Genomic DNA, 18,807 nt, shown 5'->3' on the forward strand with positions numbered 1-18,807 from the left:
TCCCGGAACTGGACCCAGACTTGTCGTGCAGAGGGAGTCTCCACATCACTCACCCATGTGCTCAGCCAGCCCCTCCTGCTGGACAGGACCCGCGCTGGCCAGTGCACAGCCTGAGGGGAGGCGCCCACTCAACCTTTCCCGAATCTAGGGATGTGTCGTGCAGTTTCAGAGACCCCCCCCCCCACTTCAAGCTGCAGGCGGAACAGATGCAGAGAGCCATGGAGTCAAATCTGGAAGGAGACGGTGCCTCCCCCGAGGACCAGTAAGTAATCAAGCGCTGATGAACTGAACAGGTGCTACGTCTAGATAAACAGAAGGGATATTTGCCAGAGATGTCATCACTGTCAGCAGAGTTGTTCTTTTTTCATTTATTAAAACACTTCTGACTGAAGTATAGTTGATTCACAATATTATATTAGTTTCAGGTGTACAACATATTGATTCACTATTTTTACAGATTATACTCCTTTTAAAGTTATTCTAAACTAATGGCTGTGATTCCCTGTGCTGTGCAATATATCCTTGTAGGTTATTTATTCTATACATATTAGCTTGTACCTCTTAGTCCCCTACCTCTGTCTTGCCCCTCCCTCCTTCCCTCTCCCCAGTGTTTCTTTGTTTTTCAATGAGGCATTGGATAGTCATATCTCCATTGGTGAAATAAACTGTCTCTAACTCTTGTCTTTCGCAATGCCCCCCTTCATTCTCTCTGACTTCTTGGCACGTGACCCCTTTGTCCTAGCAGCTCTTGCATTTGTGTTTTGCGTATGACAGGTCCAAAGGCTCTTGCTCAAGGGAAATATAAGGAAAACAGGGAAAAGCAAATGCCGATTTGGAGAGGAGTCTGGTCTGACCACGAGCCTTTTGGAAGTAATGGCACAAAGGTCGTCATGGGAGGAATCTGACACCCGGACAGAAGGCGGTGCTCCTGGCATCCCTAACTCCAGGGACGGGGTTTCTGAGGACAAGATCCCAGGTGCTGTGGCCCAGGCCATCACAGTGACCCTCCCCCTTCCAACCCCACTCCCACCCTCTTTGTTTTGACCCAGTTGCCCTGGCCTTTGCTCTACTCTTCCTAAACCCCAGCCGTGCTCCCACCTCAGGGCCTTTGCATCTTCCGCTCTCTGCTTGGAACACTCTTTGTCCCACCACTGTATGGCTCGTTCCACTGCACTGGACTTCTGTTCAAACGTCAGCTCATCAGGAGGTGCTCTCTGAACTCCTTAGCTAAGATGGACCCCTGCTCCCCAACACACCACTCTCTTGCCTTTGACTCTGCGTTGGCTTTCGTACTAAAACCGGTCCATATGTGACATGCACTTGTTTATTTATATCATCTAGAATGTAAACTCCATGAAGGAAGGACATTGCTTTATCCACCGGTGATTCCCCAGTGCCTTGAAGTGTACCCAGCGCGTGCTACACCCTCGATCAGTGTTTGTTCTTGTGTGACTTTTAAAGCACCAATCCTAAAGCTTAGCAGCACGAACACCGCTCTCACAGAAGCACCTGAGTTTTTCAGTGGTGGGTTAATTAGTCCACTAGTGGACAAGTGAGTCCCTGGGGATGGGAACCTCAGCTGACTTGAGCAGCAGGGATCTGTTCAAAAGGCCCACAATACGAAACTAGTCTCTACATGAAATCACCAGGAGTTAACGTGTGAAGGGAGAACTGTGGGTACCACCCCACCCAGAGCTGCTCTGATCCAAGGTGGGGCCCTGGGGATGAAGGGAAGAGAGATGGGGAGTGGCGCGCGTGTGTGTATTTCCCCCACACAACCACCATGACTCATTGCTAGACCCTGCGATTTGTCTTTCACATCGTTTTAAGAGACTGAGGCCAGTGGCACATGACTCATTGACCAGGCATGGGGAATGTCTCTAGGTGGCAGGTGGGGACAGCAGTAGCTCACGTGGACTTGCAAGAAAGTGATGGGACAGGTGGATGCAGGAAAGGCATGAGGACTGGGTGAAGCCAGGTGAGCAGCAGGAGAGCAGAGCCTCTGAGCAGAGCCAGCAGGCAGGGAAATCCCAAGACTAGTCATGTGAAGGGGTGGACACGTGAATCTGGAAGCCAGCTGAGTGACTCTTTTCCCAAGACGAAGTGATTCACCAGGAATGGGGGAGAATAAGGAAGATCCTTGGACAGGACTGACGTCCTGAGGGGAGTGATGGAAGCTGCCCTTGGAAAAGACTTCAAAACCTACCCCTGTTTCTTCAATGCCTCCTTCCTCTATTGAGAGAGGCCCCAGAAAGAATATCCAATTACGCCTGGAAGAGAGTAACTCTGCACCTTACCATCTACTATTCCTAAGTATGAGTTTAGCTCATCAGTTTGTTTCCGGTGGCAATACTCCAGAGCCTTTTCAGACAGAGTCACTCAGCAGCAGGTTGTGTTTTTCCAAAGATGGCCACAATAATACTCTTCTTTCCCACATGCTCTCCTTTCAAAGTGACCTTGAACATCTTCCTACTGAGTGGTGGATCCCTTGAACTTGGGTGGATCTTTTGCATGTGCATCTGAAAATGCGTGTGGCAGGTTCTGGGATGTCACAGTACCCTTCTCCTGTCATTTCCCTTCTGCTTAGTTTTTCCTGGCTCCTCCTGCCCTCAGTCTCAGGCAGAGACTCTCATTCTAAGCTGGGCTGCTTTTCTGGAAGTTGTGCAAGAACTTCCTGTCGCCTGGGGCAAATTTAATCTCTTTTTTTCTGGTCACTGTGCTGGACAGTGAGGAGAGAATCCCAAACCCTACCCAGCTCCTGCAGGAGGTATGGTGGTCAGCGCTGAGGGTGAAGTTGACTATTAAAAAGCAAAATGGCACCCACTCCAACCATCAGTGGGATGTCAACCATCTCTTGATTGTCTGTAGCTGTAAATTACCTTTGAGGACATGAACTCAGAGGACTTGAAAATCCTCCAGACCAGAAGGAGAAACCTTGGACCCTCACCTCTCACTTTCTCCTGCTCCTAGGCCTTTTCTAACATTAATTCTTTGGTCACCGGGCAGCATCAGGGGCTCAGAATACAGGGGCTGGGACTGGAGCTGGAAGTAGGTGATTCAGAATTTCTCTGTTCAAATGTCTAATGCCTGTTAGAGCCTGGGACCCAGGCTGGAGGCAATCTTTTGATGCTGGTTAGTTAATACTTACATTAGTCTGCTAGAGTTGCCGTAACAAGATACCACAGACTGAGTCACGTAAACACAGAAATTTATTTTCTTACAGTCCTGGAGGCTGGAAGTCCAAGATCAAGGTGTCAGCAGGTTTGGTTTCTCCTGCCTCTCTCCATGGCCTGCACAGGGCTTCCTTCTCTTTATGTCCTCCAGTGGCCCCTTCCCTGTGTGTGCATGCCTCCCTGGTGTCTTGCCTTCTTCTTATGAGGACACCAGTCATGTCGGATTAGGCCATCCCAATGACCTCATCTAACCTTAATTATCATTTTAAAGGCTCCCTCTCCAAACACAGGCATATTCTGAGATATTGGGAGTTAGGAGGGGATGAATCAGTCCATAACAATACTTCATAAACAGCGGTGGGGGAGTGAGTGCCCTGGACAATCAATGTCCCTGTGGATCCTAGAGGACTTCAGTGTCCTCGAGGGGATGTTCTGTTGGGCCCTTGTTGCTCAGAGCAGAGCCAGGACATGCACCACGGGGAGAAAGCAGGGAGAGGATGTTCACTGTCCTCCCAGTGTGACGGCTGCCCCGGCTGCTCCTGGGAGGTGGTTCCGGGGTCTCATGGGAGGCACGAGGTCCACAGTGGATTCCAGTCACCAGCTACGTCCCAGAGCATCCTGTGTCTGGGCAGGGGGATCCCTCACGATCCCAGCATCAGTTTATATCCTCCATCGTGGCAGACCCTACACAAGGGGGTTCGCTGCCTCTGGAGCCACTTCGTCAGCACAGACATCCTTCTTTTTCTTCCCTGACAAGGAGATCAGAACAGAGGTTACCCCTCCAGTTTGTACCCAAGGCCTCTGAATCCTAACTGTCCTGGTCCAAGATCACCTCGGGCAAAGGGATATCTCTCCCGGTTTCCTAAGACCCTGGAAAAGGAGATGCTTCAAGGATAGGAAGTTCTTCCTAATGTCTAGCCTTCCTCTGCAACCACAGCATACATTTAGCTGCAGAAGGTATAGAGAGTGAGAGCTGGATGGACCTAGTGAAAGGACCAGGCAGAAGCCAGGTGGCAGAGCCAGGGCCAGCCTCCAGGTGTCCTGGGTAGAGCCTTTCCAAAGCCCCAGGTGGTTGGGTTCTCTCTGTCCCTTCTCAGTCACCAACGCTGCTCTTTTCTGAGCCTTGAAGACATTAGGTGAAGTGAAAGAAGTCAGTCACACAGGACTGTGTAGTGCTCGATTCCATATACATGATATGCCCCAAATAGACTGTCTAGAGACAGAAAGCAGAAGGTTAGCAGTTGCCTGGGGCTGGAGGGGAAAGGGGGATGAGGGAGTGATGGCTAAGGGGTTTGGGTTTTGGGGGGGGGCAGATAATGAGAATGTTCTCAAATTGACCGTGATGCTGAACATGCAATTCTGCAACTGTAATAAAAGCCATTGAGTTTTACACGTTAAATGCCTGAATTCTATGGTATGTCAATGATATTTCAATAAAGCCGTTAAAACAAAAAGCTGCTCTTTTCCTGGCTTCCACCTTCTTATTGCAAATCTTGGGGACTGTCCGGAGCGAAGGGCCAGGTCAGACCCACGCAGCAGCCGGCGGGGCCCCTCGGTGGAGTGCGGCCTCAGCTGCTCCCACTTCCCTCACTTGCCCACGGGGAGAACCTCTAGCAGCCCACCAGCCAGCGCCGCTCCTTGCTCAGTGGCTGGGCCGAGACTCTCGCCTTCCAGGACACAGCCACCAAAACGCAGTCTCATGCCTCCCTCTCCCCGCTGACCCGCTCTTGTCCAGCAAACCCACACAGCCCGGGAGGGGCACATCCATGGAGCCCAGGGCAGTCGGGACAGTTCTTTCAGGGGCACCGCATCCTGGGGCTGAGCCGGGCATGGGGCTCGGACCCCGGTGTGGCCTCTGGGTGTCCCCTCCCCTCTTCTCCTGGAGGAGGAGGTCCTATCAGCCCCTGGTCACCGAGGTGCTTCTCTCAGGGAGCATTTCCTAGGATGGCAGGCAAAGAAGGACTTGGGATCCAACCAGACTTGCACTCAACACACGTTTATGGAGACAGGCTATGTTCCAGGGACCACGGCTAGGTGCCCAGTGGTGACCCAGCCTTTGTCTTTCAAGTGCTGAGAATTCCATGCAAGAGGAAGCGCAGTAAGCGCTGCGACTGGGTAAGAGTCAAGGCAGGACTCTAACCCAGCCTGGGCATTTAGGGGAGAAAGTCAGAGAGGCTTCCTGGAGGGGGCACACCTTGAAGGTGGTGGAGGTGACAGACAAATGAAGAGGGGAGCTGGGTGGGAAATCCTGAAAGTGTGTTGCAGACAGAGAGAATAGAACGGGTAAATGCCTACAGGTGTCGGAAGAGAGGCGTTCATGAGGAGGACTGCCAATGGACTTCGGGTAGTTCAGTCTGATTCAAGACCAGAATGTTAGATGGTGCAGGCCAGGAGATGAGGTGGGAGAGGAGGTAAGGAGGGCAGAGCACATGAAGCCTAGATAGGAGGATGTCCAAACTCTGCCCTCCTCCCCAGGAGACCCACCTCCTCTACCCACCTCCAGCACCCGCAGGACTCCTACCTGAGCAGGGGCCCCAGTGCCAGGCAGAGACACCAGCCAGGATCAGGAGCAGCAAGACAGGCAGCACCACCAGCAGTACATCTTTGTAGGAGGTCCTCCCTGGACCTGGACATGGAGGGGACAGGGCCACAGGTGGACTGGATGCTTAAAAATCCCTCAACCACTGACCCCTGGCCCTTGACATACCTGCCTCGCGATGGCAGCTCTCCCAGGGGGTGACTGTGGCCAAGTCCCAGCTGACAGGGTTCGAGACAATGCAGGAATAGGCCACGCTTTTGTCTTCTGGTCCCAGGGAAACCCTCAGTGCTGGGCCATCCGTGAAGAGGCCACTTGGCTCGATCCCAAGGTCAATAGTCCCCTCCCGTCGCCAGCTGTAGGTTATGTCACTGATGTTGGGGGCCCAACAGGACAGGAACACTTGGCAGGTCTTGGGGGCCTGGGCATCCCCTGATACAGCAATGAACACTTGTACCACGGGCCTGGGCACCGCATCTGGGCAAGAAGAGCAGAGCCAGTGTGGGTTATGGGGATGCTGCGCGGGGCCCACAGCTCCAGCTCTGGGATCCACGCAAGGCTAGATGTCACCTCTGGCTTTCCATCACCCACAGGAGGGAAGCTGAATTCCCAAGTCTGGTACTCAAAATCTTTCATGAAATGATTGATGTCAATTTCCCCAGCTGATCCTCCTCACCTATCCTCAGTAATGTCCCATTCTCCCAAACACGTCATGCTCTTCCACGGCTTTCATGCTTCCATGTGGCTTAGCTGTGCACATATGCCTTTCTCTTCTCATCCTCCTAGAAAACTCCTACGCATCCTTCAAGGCCCAGCTTAGACACATTGTCTACTGCTCTGTTTATGAAGCCTTCCTTGGTATTCCAGGTATGGCTCTGAGCTCTCCCAGAACTCTGTGTATCCCTTGTCATAGCATTTTCCTGACAGTACATCAGTTAGAGAGACAATAAACGTTTATTAAGCCAGGCAGGAGAGCAAACACATTCCTGTACTTTTGGAGCTTATGATTTGGGGAAGATGACAGATACTGACAAGTGATTATGAACAACTAAGAAAATAATTGCAAAGATGCAAACTGCTGTGAAGGGGGTAGGGGATCCACTTGTCAGCTCCATAATCCTCAGCTAGCTGGGCCACTGGACAAATCGGTGTCCTGGTGTCCCAGGCCCTGGCTCCTCTTTCCTATATCAGCTGATGAGTAGATCATGAGCCTCCATGGCCGTGAGGGCCAGCGGGAGAGCATTCTGTTCACAACAGGAGGGCTCAGTCTCTGACAGCATTCCCAGGTCAAGCAGAGTAAAACCTCATTAATGCCAACTCAATCTGGTGGGATTTGTGATATGAAAAAAGAAAAGATTTGCTGGGCTCACTAATAGTATAAACAAAGATTACAGTGGGGGGATGTTTACACTACTTAACAGGACAAGCTGCTTCCAAACATGATCGGGCACAGTAGAAACACCCATTGACATTTCTAGTAACTGATCTGCTAATTCACATCATTCTTATCTATTGTCAAAGCATAGCTCCTAAGGATGGCTGCCTGGCAGCTTTGTGCAATTAGTTCTAATCACGCTATGTGTTTGGAAGCCGTAAAACAGCAATTTCCTTAAAATCTGTAATTCAGATGCTGAGAACAAGGCATTTTAGAGCTTAGTGGTGTGGGTGCTGCATGTATTATCACATTCAATGTCCTCATTTCACATGTGTGCAGCTGAGCCTCAGAAAGAGGGAGAGAGAGGCTCCCCCACTGCCTGTATGATTTGAAGGCTGCTCACAGCGCAAGGGCATTGGGCTCAGGGGTAACAGGTGAGAAGGGGATGCTGAATTCCAGCCAACACTCTGCTGGCCAAGCTGCGCAACCTGGTTCAGGGCTATGTGCATCTGGAAGGATACCCATTTGATTGCACATTGGCACCCCAAGTGGCTCACCCAAGGACAGCCAGTCAGCTGTCTCCAGGGGTGGGTGGGTCTCTCCTCTTCCCAGTTTGCTACTGCCCTTCTCTCCCTCAATGCTTCCTTCTTCCCAGGTGCCCCACCACTACTTTCCATTCATAGATTTGGATCTTTTCTCTCGCTTTATTCTATCCAAATTTCTGAGGTTTTATTGAAACAGTGGTTTCAGGTCACTGATGTCTTTTCCAAGACATTAGAGAGATGAATGAGAGCTCAAAGGCTACTTTATTTTGCCAGTAGAAATATGGTGGCAGTGGTAGAGGTGGCTGTGATGGAAGTGGTTGTGGTGGAGGCAGTGATGGTGGTAGAGGTGGTCGCGATGGAGGTGGAGGTAGTGATGGAGGTGGAGGTGACTGTGATGGAGGTGGAGGTAGTGATGGTGGTAGAGGTGGTTGTGATGAAGGCGGAGTTGAAGTTGCTGGAAAGAAAGACCCATCCAGCCCCCAGTGAATTCAGCCACCCCAGCTGAAGTGCTGAAAGCAACTACATGAAGTCCCTAGCAAACCTACGTGGAGCAGAGGGTCCACTCAGTTGAGCCCTGCCACTCAGAGTCCTGAAAAATAAAGATGGCTGTTGTTTTTAGCCTGTGTGTTTTGGGATGGTTTATTTTGCAACAATGAATAACTGAGAGAACCCATGAATGATACAAAATCAAACTCTCTCAGTATATCTCAAAGATCTCTTTAAAGAATGAAATAAAAATTCAGTGCTTTAATTATAATTTAATTTTAAACATGAGCCAGAGTTTAATGCAATATTTAGTTTTCCTTTTGGTGGTACACAGAAGAATGGCATGTTTTATAATCGGACAACCTTAGAATTGATGAAATGTTGCCAGTCTTGATCCTAGATGCGGTCCCGAATGCCGCTGTCTTTACCTTCGTCGGCATTTACATGGATATTACGATGCCGGTTTTACAAGTGAGAAAGGTAAATGTCAGGGAGCTAAGCATTGTGTCCAAGGCCACGAAGCCAAGAGAAGACGAGCCAGCGTTTAGGCCAGGACTGTGGGGAGGCAAAGCGTGGCTGCTCTAGACGGAAGCTGACCTGGAAGAAGCTGTAGAGTTTTCCTAGCTGTGACTACTGTTCCCCGAATCGGCCATGAGGTCAGCGGCCAGAGGTTTCTAGACCCCGGTTGTCCCCAGGTCCCAGGACTCAGGCTGCCCTTGCGGAGCTTTGTGGGGGGAGGCGGGACGGAGAGCCAGGGTCAGGCGCACTCACCGTACACCTTGAGCTGCAGGGTCTGGGTCCAGGCCCGGCCGGCCGTGTCCACCAGCAGCACGGAGAAGTTGCCGCTGTCTCCAGGCTCCAGGGGCCGCAGCTCCAGGCTGAGGTTGCTGTGCAGCTGGGCTCGGCCCAGGAAGCGGGAGTGGTACAGAGTCTCCGGGGAGCCCCGGAAGAACGTGGCCAGGAGCTCCTCTGCTGGCCACAGAGACCTCCAGATGGCCTCTCGGACTCGGAAGCCCGACGGGCGCTTGGCCACCAGCAGCGCCGAGCCCCCCACCTGGCCCTGTACTTGGGCGTGGGTGACTTCAGGGGGGAGCAGTGCTGGAAGGACAGAGTGCCGTCACTCTGCCTGCCCCAGACCTCCTCACCGCTCTCCTGCGCGCGGCTGAGCTGCCACGGGGCCAAGGACAGCCCCTCTCCCCTCACTCCCTCCACCCAAGCCAGGGCCCGGGACTAAGACAGTGAGGAAGGGAGTCCAGCCCCTGTGCTCATGAGTTCCTCTTTTCATCTTTGTACTCCCAGGCTCTTAATCAAGCAACTTAAATACATTAGGTCCTATGATGGGAGAAAGGGGTGCCCTGAGAGAAGACGGGTAGGCTGATAGGTGAGCTCACCCTGCCTGGAGGGACTCAGAGAAGAGACGGTTAAGCAGAGACCAGAAAGAGGCATGGGACTCAGCCAGGCCCAGCAGAGGACGGCCTGGCACGGGGTGGGGAAGTGTGGAGGCGGAGGGAGGGTGAGAGAGAGAGGCAGAGGCGGAGGGACGGGAACTGAAAGCAGTTCTCGCAGGGGGAGTAGGAAATGGCACTGCATAGTCGGCGGGAGCCAGGTCCTGCAGGGCCCTGAAAGCAACTCTGAAGTTTGGGCTTTATTCTATGAGCCACGGGGGGCCTCGGATAGGTTTTAAGTAAGAGAGTGACATGATTAGCTCCATGGTCAGAAAGACAACTCCAGCAGAGGGGTGGAGGGTGCACTGGAGGTGGGGCACGACTGAGGCTGCTTGTATGAGTCCCAAGGAGAGTGACGGAAATGTACTGAGGAAGGGAGACCCTGGGGTGCAGAGAGGTGGGAGGAACTGAGACAGAGGAAGGTGTGCGGTCAGTGGGATCTGGAAGTGAGGGAGAGGGGGTTGAGGATGGCTCCCAGGTCCTTGAGACCCACGGGTTGCATTCTCTGTGATCCGGGACAGGAGGAGAAACAGAACGGGGGTGAGAGGTCTGTTGGGAGGGTACTGAGTTTGACGTGGGTGGGTGACACCTCTGCCCGAAGCACTCCCCAACTCCCTTGCTGGCTAATTTCTGCTCATCCTTGAAGCATCGCTGCCTCCCCTGACCTCCCTTATCCATCACTGCAAGTCACAAATTCTTTTTCTGTGCTCCTCTGGGATCACCACTCAGAGGGCTCTCATCCCTCCACTGTTACTGCTTGTTTATGGGCCCGACAGACCTTGAGTTCCTCTTCTCATCTATGTACTCCCAGTGCCCACTACTGTTTAGAAACTGGCTGTAGGAGAAGCCCTGTAGATGTACTTACTGCATGACTAGATTGGCTGAGGACTTCCCCTGGCTCAGCGGTGGGCTCTGGGGTGCAGACGGGAAACACACCCACATGCTGGGAGTTGGGTGAAGGAGACGTGTCCTGGGTGGTCACTCAGCCAGACACCAGGAACTCCAGTGCCCCGTCCATCTCACTGCCCTCCCCGCCCCAGCCATCTCAGTCCTAACCGGGGATGGACTCAGGGTTAATGCAGCGTGGGGACATCACACAGAATGAGAGCAGCACCAGTGTCAGTCAAGACTCCTGTTCTATCTGCCGTGGCTCTGCCACGAATGAGCTGTGTGACCTTCAGTGTATCACCCTCCCTCCCTCGGCTTCCGTTGTCCCATCCATAAAACAAGCGGTTGTACCCGATCAGTGGTACTTCTCTCTTTAATCGTTAAGAAAAATGATTTTTGCCCTCCCTGTCCAAGGACTTGAAAGATTTGAGAACCAAACTGATTCCCTCCTTTTGCAGGATTTCCTTCACAAGTTTAGAAATGTTGAAACCTGCAGGGCTTTTTGAGCCAGGAACCCAGGTGGGGACATTGGACAAAGTCATCTTGAGCTCCCCATGAGTCTCTGATGTAAACCAAAGTGTCTGAGTCTTTGCCACAGCCCACGACTCCTATTCCCTGGCCTAGCAGTGCTGGCCCTGGTCACTCTGACCACTTGTTAACCGAGGGCGGGAAGTCAGGCATCAGACAGGTTGTGGGGGGATCGCCCAGTGTTGCAGAGACCTGACATAGCTCTTCTAACCTCACACAACTACCGGCCACTCGAAGCCCACACGTACCACATTAACTTGCTCCTGCCTCTCATCGCTCCTCAATAATTACTTCCACAGACCCACAGCAAGTGGGGGCCCTCAGTTTTCCCACAGGCTGTTGGAAAGACGTCCTCAGATTGCAAGAGCCCCACCTTCCCCTGCCCTCCCCTGACTGTATTTAGAGTTTGCATGTGTTAACACTGTCAGACCCTCATATTCTCACAAGCATCTCTTCTGAAACCAATGGTACCACCAGCCTCAGATTTAAGACCCTCCCTGGGCCACAAAACAGCTCATGTCTCATGGACATGGTTGTTCCTTGGGCAACCATCCTTCCATCCAGGACCCTGCATCTCTTTGCCTCTGCCTAGCTTTCAAATTTGCACAAGAACTTCAGTCTTCCCCACCCTTCCTCAGCTCCTAGGTTCTCACTTGGGATGGGGAGGGTGTCCTGCCCCGATGTTGAGCTCTCTAAGACCAGGCCACTCATCTGCCCCACTTACCTTCCCAGAGAAGCAGACTCCACAGGGACCACACAGCCATACTTCGGAGAGGAAGGCAGACTCCTTCAAATCCAAAACACTCAAAATCCAAAACATCCCAGGTCAAGTGGAAGAAAGAAGGAGCTACAGTCCTTCTGGAAAGTCCCATGTTCAGAAGGAGGAATCCTGACTCAGAACAAGATGCCCCGAAAGTGAAAACATCCAGAGGAAAGTGGAAGTTGGCCTTGGGCCTGGCTGGGCCCTTTCAGGAGCTGATTCTTGTAAGTCAGCCTCTTTCCAGTGCTTGTGGTTGACAAGCACCCACATCCTCCCGGCGGACTCCCACCAGGCCTCCCTGCATCCACTCTGCACCAGAGCCGCCTGCCTTTCCAGTTGGAGCCCTTTAAACTGCAGTTCCCACCGTCACTTCTCCTCTGCTTAATATTCTTCCGTGTCCTCCTGCTGCCCGTAGGATGAAGGCTCAACTCTTGGCTCTCCTAAGCCCTCCTCCAGCCTGCTTCTCCAGGCTGGTGTCCCACGCCCATGCTGCTCCCCAGCCATGCCAAGCCAGGACTACCTCTTCTCACAACTGTCAACATCACACTTCCGAGCGTTCTACTTGCTCCTCCACCAGACTTGCTGTTCCAACCATCCTTCCAGACTTGGTGTGGCTACACGGGCTATGTGACAGGCCAGACTGGCGTTCAAGGCTTCCTGATCACAGGCAGCGTGAGGAACCTCCCCTTCTGCATGTGCGTTCTTCTGTCATCACTCTTAGCACACTGTTTTGTGACACTGTGCTTGTCTTCACAGGCTGTTTGCGTTCAAGATCTTAAATTCACTTCTGTGTCCCCTGGATGCTCGGCACATCATGCACATTTACTGAACATTGTTAAACGGGGGGCATGAATCCTAGATATGGTCGCCTTGTTTGCTTCCTGGAAGCCTCTTCTCCAAGAGGATCTTATGGACCAGACAGAGGTTGGAACCTGGTGGCAACCACAGAGAAGCAGAGCTGAGTTGAGCTTCAGCCTTCGGAGTGAGGTCCATTTTGCCCGTCGCCCCCTCCTCACCCTGTTTCTCTTCTGACTTCCAGTCACGTGGTGTCTTGAGTCAGGGAAGGTTTTACGAGAAGATAAGGAAAATCCCCGAGCTTCCTGAGTGTGGCTCATGGTGTCTAGCCCTGCGTGGCTTCTGACCTGCCAGGCAAGCTGGACGCCCTGCTCTGGATCCAGCCGGGAACGAGGCAGATGTGGAGGTGGGCGAGTAGGAGGATTCCGGGACAGGGTTCCTGCCCTCCAGGTCTGCACAACCAGGTTGGAGGAAGGGAAGAGAAGGCTCCCCGCAGACAGGCATGGCTCCGCACAGAAGGACAGTGCAGGGAGTCTGCACTGCAGGAGGGCGTGGGAAGAGGTCTTTGTGGATATGGGCAGGAGACGCTTCCTTTCAAAGTGGAATTGGAGCTGCATCTTGAAGATGGACGTGAGACTGGGACAGGCTGAGGAAACAGGGAGGGCCAGAGGTTGGGAGTGGGCTCTGAGCATGAGGGGGAAGCAGAGTGTGGCAGGCTTGGCAGTGGGGAAGCCCCAGTGGGCTCCAGGGACAATGAAGGATCAGAAGGAGGAACCCTTCAGGGCTCTGCGGTGGGTAAGAATGGAAAGAGAGGCTGGGGGTCGGATTATGGAGGCTTTGAATACTGGGTTAAGTTTAGGCTTTTGTCCTGGAGACCAGCGGCTCTCCCCCATGCTGAAAGCTTGGATTCTCAGGGCTTCTGGTTCAGTGGGGCCTGGATGGGGGCACTCCAGGTGATTCTGGGCTGGTGGACCGAGGGAGCTCTCTGACAAGCAAGGCCCGGAGGAAGGGGCTGCTGTGCACTCTGAGCGGGGGCTGATGCGGGTGGGAGGGCAGCGCTCAGGGCTGACTGGAGGGAAGCGAGGCGGAGAAGCCTGGGCAGCTGCGGCTGTGATGGTCCTGATGAAAGCAGACAGGAACTCTCCAGAGAGAAAGGGGCAGAGCCAGAGTCGTGACAGAACTTGGACGCTGCTGCCTGTGGGGCAGAGAGGCCAAGGAAGGGGAATTGCCTATGACTCCACCGTCAATTCCATCATTCACGTGTCAGATATTTATTGAGTATCTACTTACGTGCCAGGTGCTGGGGACACAGAGATGAAAGGCGCGGCCCCGGCCCCCAAGGAGCCTGCAGTCTAGGTGAGAAGACGGGCATGTAACCCAATAGTTACAATCAGCGTGGCCAGAGCAACACCAGCTGTGTGCGCGCGATGCCCTGGGAGCCAGAGGACGGGTGGGTGGGAGCCAGCCTGGGCAGGTGGGAGGCCGGAGGGCCTCGTGGAGGCGGCGGTATTTCAGGAGAGCCTGAGGATACAAACAGATGAGGGTGAGGGTCGCTCTTCAGAACTCAAGCTCTAGGGTCGGGCTTCTCAGGTTCGGATCTTGGCTATAAAACTTTGAGCAAAGTGGCTTCTCTATGTTCTGTGTCTTCATCCATGAAACAAAGGTTAATAACAGTATCCACCTCTTTTTTGGTGGTAAGGGTGAGACCACTTAGAGTGGGGTCTGGTGCATGGTTATGTAAAACAGAGAATGCTGCCCACCGTCCAGTCCTACAAGAATCAAGTCATTGGCCACTGCAGACACTGACCTGCAATAAACCCTGGAAGGGATTTAGGGCTGTGATCAGGATGAGGCACTCTGTGCTTTGGGGAAACAGGCAGAACAGGCCCTCAGGTATTTTCAGAGAAAATTTAATGAACCCAATTTCTTGCGTCTTCCCATACTTAGAAAAGCACTGAAGTCATTCACTAGGGTAGCTGTGCCGTGTGACAGCAGTGACCTCCTGCCGAGATGTGTGCTTGATTGCCTGTCCTCTTCCCCCAAATCACATACATGCTAACCTCCCCCTGACCTCTTCCGAGTGGCTCCTCAGAGCTATCTGAGAGGCTGTCCCCTGGGCTATACTGTCCTCTGCAAGTCCCCAAATAAAACTGAAACTCTCAGCTTTCACGGGGTACATTTTAATTTCAGTTGACAGCACTCAAAAAAATTAACCGTCATTGTTACTAACTGGCCAGAGAGAGGGAGGAAGGCGGAAGTGGGCACATGCAGGTAAAGGAGAGTTGGGGCGCAGGAGCAGCCCTGCTCCAACTCTCTCCGCCCAGACAGGGAGCTCCTGAGGGTGGCGATCAGGCCCCCTTCATTTCTGCACCCGGCATATCCACCCACTGACAGGCTTCCCACGAGGTGGTGCCCTCCAAGCACGTGTTGAAGTGTCAAGGCCAGGACTGGGGTGGCCATGGGATGTGGGAATGCTGGGGATACAGATGAGGAATTCCTTTGGAGGAGGTGGTGGTCAGTCATATTCCCGCTGAGCAGAAGGTGGTCCAGAGTGGGCCATCTAAGCAGGAAATGAGTTGTGATCTTCCTTGCACCTCCCCACTTCCCCAGCCCTTTTCCTGGAAAGGAATCTCAGGGAAGCTGAGGAAGTGGGGAGGAGGAGCCTGGGTGAGGACCTGAAAATACCCCACCTCCCCAAAGGGACAAACTTTCTGGGCCTGTGACACCTGAAGAAGAATGGGCTGACGGAGGCGCAGGAAGGGTTAAGTCTGCGGTGGCGGCAGGTCCTCCCCCACTGCTAATCACTGGTTCAGACCACATTAATTACCCAGCCACAGAGGGAGTGAGCGGAGTAAATTAGCTGGTGAGTTCAAAGGGGCCACTCCCCACATTCCTTAATTAAGAGAGCAGCTGGTAGCCGGGCTTCAGTTCAGCCTCCCTGGGGCCTTTCTGGGAAGCCCGAGCCAGCAAAGGCGGCCTCCGTGAGGCCCAAGCAGGCACAGTGGCCCCATCTACCAGGCAGAATGGCCTGTGCCAGCCCTCAGACCACCTTCACTGCCGGCTGGGTAGGTGGGCGGAGAGGGGAGGGTGTTAACCGTGGCCAAACCAGTGCCTGAGCTCACCCATTAGGCCTGGGAGTGAGGTGGTGCAGGGATTTAGGGCCCAGTGGAATTTGATGGGGTGTGAAGGGGGCCCCAAGTAATGTCCCGTCCCTGTTCACTCGCACTCGTCTTGATCCTTGGACTGGCCTGAGGGCAGAATGGGGCCTCGCTTCTCCCTGGTGGAGAGGTGGAGAAGGGAAAGCAAGTGGGATGTGGGAGGAGAGAAGGGAGGTGGTAGGAAGGAGGTGGAGGAAGATCCTCGACAGGAAGGAGGGGCATTCAGGAGGCTTTTTGAAGCCAAGGGTGAGGGGAGAGTGTGGGGTGTACTGGGGTGGGGGTGGGCCTCTGGGCACAGCATCCTAGGGTGCAGGATGGGGCTGAGGGGCAGGTGGACCGCCCCCTAAGCCCTGTCTCTGTGTCTGTCTTTGCTGATGCAGTTCCCATGGAATGAACCAGTTGCCTACACGATCTGCCGGCCAACACCATGCCACCAGGCTGCCCTGCGCGGGGGAGCCCATGTGCACGCCTCCCTTGCCAGCCGGCTTAGGCAGTGGTGGAGGAAGATTGGGTTTGAGGCAGTCCCGGCTGTCCTCTTACTGTGAAGGAAAAGCCGGGCTGGGCTAACAAGCTAACTCACAAATCTAAGTGTAACAAATGTCGGATTACTGATCTGAGTTCTGCTGGGCTAACTCGTAAATCTAAGTTAATTAGTGTTGGTTTGCTGATTCCCTGTTCATGTTTTTTTGCTAACCAGCTGGATTTTCAGAGACATATCTGGCCTTGAAATGTTGGTTTGCTGCCTCCCTGCCTCTACTTTTGTGATAATGATGCTGCTAAAGCTGTTCCATGCCTATTGGCCGAATACCCCAAGCTTGTAATTAACCCTATAAAACCTCATGCACACGTCTTGCAGGTGCTCAGAGCTTCGGAGCAGAAGCCCCTCTGAGCCCGCCAGCCAGCATAATAAATCTGAGCACTCCAACCCTCTGAGTGGTGCTTGTTTCTTGCTGGCCTGTCATTTCCGTAACATTACTGCCTCCCTTTAAAGGGGCAGTGCCAGCCTCCTCTCCATCCTCTTCCCAGCTAAGCAGTTCTTTCTTCTCTTATCCTGTAGGTGATGTGACCCCACAGAGCCCAGGTCTCAAGAGGAGGCACCGCCAACACACCCCTGCTGGATAAGTGCATGTAGCTCTGACGTGGAGAGAAAAATGAGGTTTCTCAGCTCAGAGCCTGGCGACTGTGGAGACTGCTGGTGGCAGGCCTGTGGGGCAGGGGGGCAGGCTGGGCGCCGTGGCACCCCTCCTCAGGGTCTGCAGGGTCTGGCGCTGGAGAGCTGTGAGAGCCCCATTCTCCCTTCACGGCGTCTCTGCTGCCGCTGCCCACCAGCGCCCTCTGGGAACAGAAGCGGGCGCCTGCTCTGAGGACTGGAGGTGGGGTTTGGGGCTGGGTGTGCGGACATCAGGCAGACCAGTGAGAGCCTGGGCTGGAGGACGTGGGCTTTCTTCTGAAAGCTCTATTTTCTCCGTGTTCTTTGGGGGACTCTCTTTTCCTTTTTCTTAGTAATTGTTCATTTTGAAAAACCCCAGCTCACTCTTTTATGAAGTAAGGATCTGGGGAGAGAACAGAGTGTCCGAGAGACCAAGCCAGTGGGGTGTCCGTGTGTGTGAGAGAGAGGAAGAGAGAGAGCGAGTGAGAGCAAGCTGGCAAGTTTTTGTGCGTGTAAAATAGGACTTCTCACCTACCTGTGTTGAAGGACCTGTTTTTCTTTTTTATTTCCAATCCATTGTGGAGCTATAATATAAAAGCAAATTACTAAAGAAAATTAAAAGATATATAAAATACAAGTCCTAATTTTTATGATTATATTAAACACACACACAATTATTCTGTCAGATTGCTATAAAAGTTCCTAAATTCTTGCTTTCTGCCTGTTACACGTGGACTGGTGAATGCAGCTCACAGACAGCCCCTGTGCGGGGACGACGTGTTGAGTGTAGGGGCGTAGGGGCAGGGATGAAGGAGGCATGAAGGCTCAGGAAGGAGGGGGTCTGTGGGGACGACTGGAGGGCTGGCTCCTTCCTGGTCCCCATCATCAGTGTTCCCTTCATGAGCTGTCTTGTATCCATTTTGACTCTTTTCAAGGGGGCGACTCATTTACAGAGGGCGTGGCAAAGGCGTGGGTTCTAGGGGTGCTTCCTGACTGACCAGTGGGGACACTGCGGTTCTAGATGGCCTGTGCCCCCCTCAGTCATCCCAGCAGAGTCCAGGAGGCAAAGGGGAGGGGACCCCGGTGTCTTCTGGCTGCCGACGACGGACTGGTGATGAGAGAGGATAAGAAAGAGGAAGGGTTGGGATGGAAAAGGGGAAGGAAGAAAAGGGAGAAGAGAAGTGAGGAAAAAGACGCTAGCATGGGTTTCTCATCCCCTGTCTTCACCCGGAGCAGATCCACAGGCAATTAAGCTCCTAAGATTTACTTCAAGATGTCTGTATTTTGGAGGTAGACCAGGATCTTAAAACTTTAATGCACATACAAATTGCCTGAAGATCTTATTGAATGCAGATTCTGATTCAGCAGTTCTGGGGTCTGCATTTCTAATAAGCTCAAGGGGAAATGTGAGATGTTTGCAGCTCTGAGGGGCCAGGAGCTCTCTGATCACAGACTTCTTGCCTGGAGAGGTGGGTGGGGTCTGGTGCAGCCCAGTGTCTGCAACTTGGACCTCACTTTCTGTGAGGCCAGTGCAGGGGCCTGCAAAGACGGGGCCAGAGCCTCGCAGGAGCAAGTGTATAACCGGTTCTTTACGGACAACTCTGGCTGTGGACTGGACTGGGACTCACTTCCCTTCTCCTGCCCCATCCCTGCCTCTTCCTCGTCCTCCTCATCTCTCTTATCACCAGCCTGGGCCACAGGGAGTCCATACTCCTTGAATAACCCAGACTGAACTAACTACAGCAGTGCCCACGGTCACTATTGATGGACCACACGAAACAAACTGATATACCTTTAATTACAGATTCTACAACCATGTGTCTTTTGAAGCCTGCAAGGGTAACTGAGTTTTCTGATGCCTTCCACCAACAGGGCTACTGGCTGCTGGGCTCGGGAACTGGAGGGCCCACAGAAGAGGCTGGGCCCCCTGACCTTGGGGGAGCGCTGGAGGCTGTGGAGGGGTGTGTG

General features: G+C 53.1%; 1 protein-coding gene across 1 annotated transcript; it reads right to left on the reverse strand.

Annotated features, from left to right (window-relative positions):
- Nucleotides 1-3,198: 3,198 nt before the first annotated feature.
- Nucleotides 3,199-12,546, reverse strand: SLAMF8 (SLAM family member 8). The gene is made up of 5 exons (XM_006215635.4): nucleotides 11,701-12,546; nucleotides 8,887-9,213; nucleotides 5,881-6,186; nucleotides 5,695-5,799; nucleotides 3,199-3,922 (listed from the first exon to the last, which is right to left on the reverse strand). Exons 1-5 carry the CDS (start codon nucleotides 11,846-11,848, stop codon nucleotides 3,858-3,860), a joined length of 951 nt encoding a protein of 316 aa, XP_006215697.2. The 5' UTR covers nucleotides 11,849-12,546; the 3' UTR covers nucleotides 3,199-3,857.
- Between the last annotated feature and the right edge of the window lie 6,261 nt (nucleotides 12,547-18,807).

Source organism: Vicugna pacos, chromosome 21, assembly GCF_048564905.1.
Source record: "Vicugna pacos chromosome 21, VicPac4, whole genome shotgun sequence".
In the NCBI taxonomy this organism is placed as follows: Eukaryota; Metazoa; Chordata; class Mammalia; order Artiodactyla; family Camelidae; genus Vicugna; species Vicugna pacos.